The following is a 10,419-nucleotide window of genomic DNA, read 5'->3' as shown; positions in this document are numbered from 1 at the left end:
AAAAAAGATCATTCTGAGGCTTTTAAATTAATTTTGTTTTATCAGGGAAATGGACACCTAAATGAGAGCATCTAAAGTCACATTAAAATAGGCCAATATTAACTTGGATTAAAATACATGCTTTGATAGCTTTGCTACCTGGTTTGTATATCATACATTTTGCCTGCATGAAAACTATTGGGGCTGCTAGAGCAGCAACTATCTGTATTTTATGCAATCATTAACTGTTATTTTATAATACTTTTGCTCTGCATCCAGTCAGAAACCATTAACAATGCATTGAATCTAGTGCAGTGCAGAAGGTCCTGGGTTTGAATCTGGCCTTGGACTTTCTGTGGAGTTTGCATGTTCTCCCCGTGTCTGTGTGTGTTTCCTCCAGGTTTGTTAAGAATTTTTATCTTGGTTGAATTTTCTTTATAGATTTTTGACTTTTAAAATAATATGTTTTAGTAATTCTGGACATTTAAAACCAATAAAGACAACTACACCGGTTTCCTCCCACAGTTCAAAGACATTCAGCTAGACTAACGCGATACTCTAAATTGCCAATAGGAATGAGTGTGTGAGCGAATGTTGTGTGTGTCCTGCAATAGATTGGAGGCCTGTCCAGGGCGTATTCCTGCCTCTCGCCCAATGCACGCTGGGATAGGCTCCAGCACTGTCCGCGACCCTGCACAGGATAAGAGGGTATACTGTAAATAATGGATGGATGGCTCTAGTGCCATCTGCTGCTTTCTTTGAGAAATGCAACATGGGAGAAATAAAGTCTGTTTTCTTTTCAAAATGACTGAATATCATAAGGAGAGGAGCCTGGTGCATTCATTCAAGTATTAATTCTTCAGGGTATTTGGAAAATGACATGCAACAAAACTTACTCATATTTTAGAAAAATTAACGCACAAAATTCAAAATTATGCACTCTGATATAATCCCATTGTACTGATAAACTGTTATTATTAATTCACACTCCTTACCATCTAATTTTATAAGTATAGTGTGATTTTTCAGTCTAAAGCCTGAGTTTTCAACAGGGATTCCTTGAAGGTAGCTTAGGGTCCCTGGCCAGACATAATGTGCATTGACTATATTTAAATTTTGGAACATATTTTAAAAAATAAAACTTAAAAAAATAGTAATAATAATAACCCTTTTAGCTTATGATGGGGTCCCCTGGATGCCTTTGAGTCTGGGTGGGGGTCCAGGGAACAGAAAAGTTTGAAAACCCCTGGTCTAAACATTTTAGCTGTCTAGCTCCCTAAAAGTTTGAAAAGCTCTGCTGTTGCCAGCTGCTACCTGTGCATTATCATACCAAGAAAGGCCCAGAGCATTCTTCACATTAGCCTGACTGATTGCTGTGGTAACACTGTCACTTGGGTGAGGGTTGGCACATGTTGCAGAGGCATCCTGTGTCTCTGACTGCAGAGGAGCTCAAATTAGGAACTACTTGAGTCAGGGAAATATCGACATTACTCGCCTACCCCTCATCAAGACTGGACTGGCTCAGGCTGTCACAGTGAATGGGACAAGCAAGAATTCCAGGTATATTGTGTCTCCCCACTGAATTGATATCACAGAGAACACTATCCTGACAACAGAGGTAACACACAATGGTTTTTACTTTGATTTTTACTATGCTCTCACCAGGCTAACATACTGTGAGTTGTATCTCAGAACTTCCTTACTATATTCACATCAGGCGTAACACAGCATGTTACATACCTCTAGTGGTCTCACTTTTGCTCAAACTAGGGCTAAGAGACTGTTCTATTAGACTGGACTTAAATGCAGGCACTTCAGTTCACAATCCACAAAGGGCCCCTTTTTGCTGTGTCAGATACGCTAACTAATACACTCATTTGTCTCTACCATGTGAGATAACAGCAGTAGTGATGGTGTGCAGCTGCCTGAAGTAAAACCCAAGGACATGGCATCACTCCAACACTGTAGCACTCTATGCCAAATACGTAGCTGGCAGATATGATTTATTCTTTTTATTCTCTGGAATGGATAAATCCTCTTGAGCTTTGATACATTTCCAGGTGAGGGTACTGGGCAAGCAGACAAGATCCCAGCCAGTGTTTTGTCTTGTGTGCTGCTGACCCCATGGGACAAATTCCCCCAGCGAGTTAGCAGAACAGCAGCGCAGTTTCTCTTTGTGATAACTTAGTGGCAAGGTCTCTTTTTATCTATGGTCAGTGCATGTTTATTTGGTCTATGACACACAGCTAATCTTTGGAGGTTAACAGAAAGTAATAGAATAATTTCATCCACCAGTGTCAGTCCACTTTCAGTTTCCTCTATGTTTGACCTCCACTGGTCCCTGGTGTGCACCTTTCCCCCCTATCTTTTCTCATCAGGGCCATGATGTCACCTTCACATTAAAATGTTTTCTCAGTGTTGTTGAATTTATTTAGTAATATTTCACAGAGCAGCAATAAGAACAGGCAAATGCACTATAGTAGAATCATAAAGGCTGATAAAAGTAAATGCAAAAATACACAAATGTGAGAAGAAGAAGAAAATAACAGTATATTTTATGAGACCATGAGGTAGAGATTGGGCCTCTTATTTTGATCTTAACTTGATCATTGGCTCCTTTTTCTGAAAGGGCAAGCCACTGTTGGTGTTGTGATGTAGGCATAAACTATACATAAAATAATTATGTACCACATAAAATAATCTAAATACATGATCCTTTCTCCCTCCTCATATGTATTGAGGCTTATTGAATTATTAATCCATTTATCACAAGAATATACTGTGGTCAGGCTTTTTTTTCTAAAAACATGCAGTACATGTATGTTCAGAAAGAATTTTATTTTTTTAAAGTTCAGTATGCAAACTATCGAGCCATGTTACTTTTTCCGTGGTTTTAAGTCCCTCTAAACAATGTATTTTAATAATCTCTGACAGACGTGTATATTACACACTGTTTCTTGACAAGACGACTGTGACTGCCTCAAAAAAACAGAGTTCACAACCACACAACGGCATGTTCAAGGACAAATGGCAACGTGATCAATTCTAAAAATTTTGATTCAAGGAATCAGTATATGCATGTACTTGAAAATGAGTTATTAATTGCATTATGTTGAAAACATTGACATTTTAAAGAAAGGAAATGTGCTTGGGCCATCCGTGGGGTGAGAGACAGTGCTTTTGTTTGCATTGTAAGTCCCACTGGCTAAGAGTGTCAGTTAAACAGCAGTATAGTAAATTTAAAAGATAAAATTGTCTTTCCTGAACATTTCCATGTATTTGGCTGTTCCTTTCACAGCTTAAATGCCAATGTTGTCTCTGCACACAGTGTGTGGTTCGTTGATCTGAAATTGAGTTGACTTAGTTACTCACTTGAAAATTTGAGCAGCTTTCGGATTTTTAAAAACAAATTCTCACCATGATCTGTTCAGAGGCGAGTATCCAATCCATAATTAAAATATAAAAGGGTGATGCATAATTTCTTGAATAAAGTAGTAAAGTAGTAAACACAAGAGCCCACTTTCTTCTAAAGCTGCCAAAAAACTCAATCACATAACTCTTTGTTTCATACTTTGCCAACATTTTTACGTGGGTTTTATTAAACTGTGCTAGATTATACTGGAATCGTTTATGACACAACTACTGTAACAAATTATGAGTTTTGAAAAGGGTAAAAAAATGTGTAATGTTAACTACATTAATCGTCAGGATTCGGCATGACAATGAACATTCTATTTATATCTTGGCCCAAACATTTCATAGGTTCTGAATCCATATAACTATATTTTTACTGAGGTGTGTTCATATAGGATGTACGGAGCATGAGTTGTTGTGGAGACAGAAAAAAATGCCGATTATTAGGTATTATCTGCATATAGTTATTGATGGCATGACTATAGCCCACGTAACCAGACTATGACCAGTTAAAATGTTAAAACCATAAACCCTGCCCAATCCTGCTATGGTTGCTTTCCATGTCTATGCCATGCATTTCTCTACACACATCATAAATTGCAATGATTGAAATTCTCTAACAGACCTTGGATGTATATTGCGTTTTGTTCAAGATATTCAAACAGTCACTCTTCACATGAATATTGCACTTCTGTTTGCGTTAGGTAAGCGAACTGGTTATTAAGCACCATACAATACTGAGCGATACCAACTTTATCCATTGTCACAATTTCTTTGAGAAATCTTTATTTAACTCCTTATATTTTTCAACCTGTCTTTCTCTTTTCTCATACACACAGCTGAGTTTTGCATTACTCGTTTCACTGAGCACAGAAGATCATGATCTGGAAAGTGATCAATGATGACACGAATACCCATTCTACCCTCCAGAAATCCCATTATACTTTCTATATGATCCTTCACTTCCTATATGAGCTGTTTGATTCTAATTTTTTATCTTCCGTTTTCAGATCTCGTGGATCGTACTATTTTTGAGCCCCTATATCATGCACTTTCTCTTTCCTTTTTCGAGTCAACACTTTTTTTAATTGAAGTTTTTCTGGGAATTAACAGCACTTTCTGTTCTCGTGTTTCTTTTGCTTTCGTTATTTAAAAAAAAAAATACTGTAATTGTAATAATACGTATGACAATTAAAAGAATACATGCCTTTCCGCTAAGAAAACGCAAAACAGTTACCTGTCCTGACACGTATTATGAAAGAGTGTTTAATATAGCGGCTGTTCTGTGTATGCCGTGGTTCGGGGTTCGTCACATGACCAGGTGACAGTCTCTTCTCACGTACTTTAGCGTCAGACGTCATACTTCACGTTTCAACGAGAGTCTCATATGTTGGTGAAGCGACGTTATGTACGTAGTCATTGTTTGCAGACGTGAGAAGAAGCAATATGGCGTCGACTAGCCGGTGAGTAATTTCTTAATTCGCCATTGATTAAAACACTTTATTTGTTCCAAAATACGGATGAAAGTATATGAATACTCCGTGATAACAACTATTCGTTATTTATGGCTTAGTAGATGGCAGATATGTATCTGCAATACAGCTACACGAATGTCAACGATTACAAAGCAAAGCCAACTAGCTAGCTATCATTTCTGTACAAGGGAACACTAAAGTTACCGCATTGTTCCGTATTTTATTTTTTCATTGTCTAATCTGTGTTACCTTAGTAATAGCACGGCTGTATACTGAAATGGGAATGGCTAGATAGCTACTTTGATAGTTGCTTAATTTTGGACAAAAGAGCCAACGTTAACCGAACTTGGCTAGCAACTGTGTCGGCAAGAATTTCCAAGCACTTGATTAACGTTAGTTACAGTAACGGGTAACAATGTCTATGACAGTGTAGTTGGATAGCTAGACTAGTATCTCGTTATCTTGTTAACGTCACCATAATCTGCGAACTGTTTGTCGTGACCTATTACTCGTTTTGCCCTCGGCCGCTTGATTTTTTTTTTTTTTTTTTTTTTTTGAAAAAACATATCGACGTCGTTTGCATACCTAAATTTAATTAAGCAATCCAATTTGGTGATATATGCCTTCAGTTAACGTTAGGGTTATTGTATTGCTAAATTATTGTTGTCTAACGTGGCTAGACTATCTTTCCAGAATAACGCTAACTCAAGATTATACGATCAATATTGCTGGCTAACGTTATAGCTTGTCAGCTTCGATTTGGACAATATTTCGGCGAGAAACAAAGCGAAGTTACTGTAGCGTAAAGGCTTAAACGCAAAGACTTCAGTTATACTGCGCATCTTTTCATTTCACTATTGGTAATTTAATGCTAGTCGGCTAAATGCGAATGTTAAATTTACCTAGTCTAGCGCTCGATTATTTTTGTAGTCAATTCACTAACCGTATTTAGCTAGTTCCACAACTGTCATGGCTGGCTCTACATGACCACGACGGACTGTAAGTTTAGATGTTCATTTTTTTCACTCGTGCAAATGGAAATTATTAGCCATGTCTTAACTAGCCAGCTTTCACCTCGTACGTTTTTGTAGCTAGCTGGCTAGTAACTTAAGGCTATTTATCAGCCAACCTTACGACATGGGTAGTTAGTTTAATTGTTGTACAAGCGCGATGGAATTTGGCTAGCTAACGACGTTAGGAATATGCTATTTAGTCTCTTTTGCAGAGGATCCCTGCAAACCATACTTTTAGGAAAAGCTTTGTACAATGATCTTATATGTGTAAAATGTCTGGACAGAGTGTACATATGATATAATTATATCATACATAGCAGTAACATACATTTAAATATAGAAAAGCAAACGTACATGAACAGACACAACTAGAACATATATACAGCTAAGCCAGTGAAATTTTACAAAGCAATTGCATACACTTTCACTTGCCCTTGTTTAAGTGCCTGTGGTGCTCTTGGAACGCTCTGAATTTTGGCTACAGAATTGTAGCTAACGCTCAGAGTTCTTGAGCTAAACGTGCTTCGAATGGGGATGATCAAGCCTAAGTAGCCTACATACGGCACGGATAAAAAAAAAAAAAAAGAATTCCTTAATAATTCTGCCGAAAAAAATTGGTTTGTATTGTTTCGAAGTTAATTAGCTATATTGCTAACATCAGAAGTAGTGCACATTTTAATCTAAATATGGAGTATTTGGATCAGAAATAAGTAGTAGCAACGCACATTTGAATCCAAATTTGGAGTATTTTAAAACTATGTACAAACCCCCATCCCCCCTGCCCCGGTGAACCCTCACATTTTGGACAGAATGATTATTGTCAATTTACCCTATGTATTACAAACAATTCGTTCATCTCCTTGCTGTCTCGGCTCTTGTGCCTCCTCACCTTCTCAAAATAGTTTGCAATGATATAATTAATACAATTTTCAAACCAGTGAAGTTAGTAGTCGGAGGAAAATTCCAAAAAAAAAATGAACATGCATCCTGTTTCTCTGTCCTAAGCGGCTGTGTTTAAACTTGGCGTGTGGGTCAGAAGGGTGCCTCTTGTTGACTTGCGGCATATGTTTACTCTTCACAGTGGAGATCTTCTTCCCAAGGTGCAATGCCCCAACCACCCAGATGCCCTTCTGGTGGAGGACTACCGAGCCGGGGACATGATCTGCCCCGAATGTGGACTCGTTGTGGGTATGTGTCTTCAGATCAGTAGGCCGTAAGGAGTGGTATGTTTTGTTTTTAAATGTAAAGAAGTTTGCTAAAGGACTGACAAGGCTTCATTTTAATAAATTATACCATGCTCTATTTTATCTTTAAAAGTGTATTTTATATAAGGTTACGTCCGTTCTCTTCCAGAAGACCATGTCACTGGTAGGGGATTTGGATTAAAGCCTGAAAGAGTAACTTTTTAGCCCTGAAGGATGTCTGTGTGCATTTGAAAGCTTATAGGACTTTGATTTGCTGGTTAAAAGCAAGTGAATTTGGGTACAGTACCTATGGATTCCTCCTCTTACAAGCTTGATTGTAGTTGCTCATATTGACATTCTGTTCTGGGCTTGGGAGCCTATCTGACACATGGTTACACTTAAGCTACCATGCAATTAACCTTGAAAATAAGCAATATGAATATTTTGTCTGATCAGGTTTGTATTGTCCTTAAAAGCTGATGTCACTGCATTTCTGATTTCACTGCACCTCAATATGAATTTTAAGGATTTGTAGGAAATGAGAGGGCCATGCAAAGTGATTGATTTGAGCCCATGGAAGCCGTGGACTTGAGCTTAACAACGTAGCGCTGATTGTAATGCTGGATGCTTGTTGCCTCGTCTCCTCACAGGTGACCGGGTCATTGACGTTGGTTCCGAGTGGAGGACTTTCAGCAATGAGAAAGCCACTAAAGACCCATCTCGTGTGGGCGACGCCCAAAATCCCCTCCTCAACGGGGGAGACTTGACGACCATGATCAGCAAGGTAAATTCACAGCTGAATTACTCTGGGTAGTCAGGTGCTTGTGTAGAGTCATCATGAGTGTGCCTTGCCAAAGCAGTTGCCTCAGTGTCCTGACTTTGTGTGCCGAAATTGCAGGGAACAGGTGCCGCCAGCTTTGATGAGTTTGGAAACTCCAAGTACCAGAACCGCAGGACCATGAGCAGTTCAGATCGAGCTATGCTAAACGCTTTTAAAGAGATCACCACCATGGCAGACAGAATCAACCTACCCAGAAACATTGTAGTAAGCATCTTGTGCATCCACTTGCTCCTTTCATCCCTGAGCATGCCTTTGCCAAATGTGCACTTACATATCAAATTGCTTTCCTCAGTACCCCACAGCTAATGCTATGTTGCCCTCTCAATTGTCAGGACCGAACAAATAACTTATTCAAGCAAGTCTATGAGCAGAAGAGCCTGAAGGGCAGGAGTAATGATGCTATCGCTTCAGCTTGTCTGTATATTGCCTGCAGACAAGAGGGTGTCCCACGTACATTCAAAGGTAGGTGCAGCCTTTGGGAATAAACTACTTATAATTTTACCTTTTCACTTATTTCTTCATTCAATATGTATTACTGTAAAATTCCAGTAGCTAAAGGACTGAAGGTATTATTTGCTACATCATTGGTCTAAAAACAATATGATTAGTTCTGTTCTTAATTTGAAATGTCTCGTGTAACTTGGTTTTTATTGAAGCTTTAGAAGCGTGATATGTACAATGTAAAATAAAGTTGTAATGATTACTTGCTTTCCTGTGTGTTTCCTACCCAGAAATCTGTGCGGTGTCCCGAATTTCCAAGAAGGAGATCGGCCGGTGTTTCAAGCTGATCTTGAAGGCCCTAGAAACGAGCGTGGATCTGATAACAACCGGGGACTTCATGTCTCGTTTCTGCTCCAACCTGGGCCTGCCCAAGCAGGTGCAAATGGCCGCCACGTACATCGCCAGGAAGGCGGTGGAGCTGGACCTGGTTCCTGGCCGCAGCCCCATCTCTGTGGCCGCGGCTGCCATCTACATGGCCTCCCAGGCATCCGCTGAGAAGAAAACCCAGAAAGGCAAGGCCTCAACCCCCCACCTTCTGTATAATAGGCTAACGTCTGCTCTCTAGTCCTTTATGTCTGTCCATACATTCTTTGAATACCTTAATTGAATTTTCACTTTAGATTATTTCCGTATTTGGCAATATATGAAAGGAAATGAAAATGCACACAAAACCCTTGGTTTTCAGCAGTTTCTTCCCTGAAGCTCTCTAACTTCCATATTGTGGAAGCAACTGACTTATTTTCATTCTCTTGCTCCCCCCCCCCCCCCCCAGAAATTGGAGACATTGCTGGAGTTGCAGACGTGACGATCCGGCAGTCTTACAGACTCATTTACCCCCGCGCTGCTGATCTCTTCCCCCCGGACTTCAAATTCGACACTCCAGTCGACAAACTGCCTCTGCTGTGAAATGTGTGCTTTCTACAGTTTTCTGCTTTTTTGTATTTTTAGTTTTTTTAAATTGAATTTCTAAGGACAATAACTTGATTTGTTTTGCTGTTAATACCCAAACCTGTGTAAAGACGTTTGCGGAAATACAAAAGTACAGGACACACATTCCAAAGCTTTAACAAATTGCAGACTGTACTTACAGTATTTCGTTTGTGTGTACATATACTGTATATATAATAATGTCCAGGTGAGAAATGTAATCGGTGTTTCATTGCAGTTTAATGGCTGGTTTAATACTGTACCCTTTCTTTTGTAGGAAATGAGCAAGTTATATTTTGTTAGTGGTATGCAATAAAAACACACTTTTCTGAACAGCACTTAGTTTTACTTGTATTGACATTTGTGTCCTTTATTAAATTTGTCCTTACACATGAGAATGGCACTGGGAGACTATCCCAGTGTGCATTGGGCAAGAGGCAGGAATACACCCTGGACTGGCTGCAAATCTATCGCAGGGCAGGCACAGCATTCACTCACCCTATGGGCAAATTAGTTTCCAGTTAACCTATCTGCATGTCTTTGAACTCCCAGGTATCCTATTTTCAAAAAGGTATTTGCCAGACCCCTTGTACCCTCATTTTGAGTCATTACATTTTTTTTAAAATGATGTCCTTAATTAAAACATTTGTTTACTAAAAGGCAGTAAGAACACTTTGGCATTCTTAAAATGGGAAAATGCAAAACTGTGGGCTGGCACATGATTTAAGTATTTCAGCTGCTCATAAAAATCCAGTCAGGTCCATATTTTATCATCCATACTTAAGTTTGTACCACTACACTAGAGATATAGTGTGTGTACCACACAGGTGTTGTAGCCTAATATAGAGTGGTTTCAAAATAAGGCTGAGTGCATTTCATTGTGGTTGATGGAGATGTGGCACTCAGTTGCTCCTTTAAATAATGCAGGAGGGAATGCTAATTATTCTGAGATAAAATCAGAGAACCCGTGCATTATGAAATTGGTGTACAGTTCACGCTCTTTAATGGAGATTAAATTGATTTATGGGGGAGGAATGCCTCACTGATAACCTGCTTGTTACACTGAGTGAATTGGCTCCATTTTG

At 39.1% G+C, this 10,419-nt stretch overlaps 1 protein-coding gene across 1 annotated transcript; it reads left to right on the top strand.

The window, feature by feature from the left end:
* The first annotated feature begins 4,702 nt into the window (after window positions 1-4,702).
* Window positions 4,703-9,672, top strand: gtf2b (general transcription factor IIB). Its single transcript, XM_064338179.1, has 7 exons — window positions 4,703-4,856; window positions 6,963-7,069; window positions 7,716-7,849; window positions 7,964-8,110; window positions 8,239-8,368; window positions 8,638-8,919; window positions 9,180-9,672. Exons 1-7 carry the CDS (start codon window positions 4,840-4,842, stop codon window positions 9,311-9,313), a joined length of 951 nt encoding a protein of 316 aa, XP_064194249.1. The 5' UTR covers window positions 4,703-4,839; the 3' UTR covers window positions 9,314-9,672.
* Window positions 9,673-10,419: the final 747 nt, after the last annotated feature.

Source organism: Anguilla rostrata, chromosome 6 (assembly GCF_018555375.3).
Source record: "Anguilla rostrata isolate EN2019 chromosome 6, ASM1855537v3, whole genome shotgun sequence".
NCBI classification, from domain to species: Eukaryota; Metazoa; Chordata; class Actinopteri; order Anguilliformes; family Anguillidae; genus Anguilla; species Anguilla rostrata.
Note: the sequence above shows the minus strand (reverse complement) of the source record. Positions and strands in the feature narration are given on the sequence as shown.

What these genes read in the sequence shown, in the direction of transcription:
- gtf2b (XM_064338179.1), top strand. An exon ending in CGAATGTGGACTCGTTGTGG is followed by an intron (nt 7,070 to 7,715) that starts GTATGTGTCTTC and finishes GTCTCCTCACAG; the next exon opens with GTGACCGGGTCATTGACGTT. An exon ending in TGTCCCACGTACATTCAAAG is followed by an intron (nt 8,369 to 8,637) that starts GTAGGTGCAGCC and finishes TTTCCTACCCAG; the next exon opens with AAATCTGTGCGGTGTCCCGA.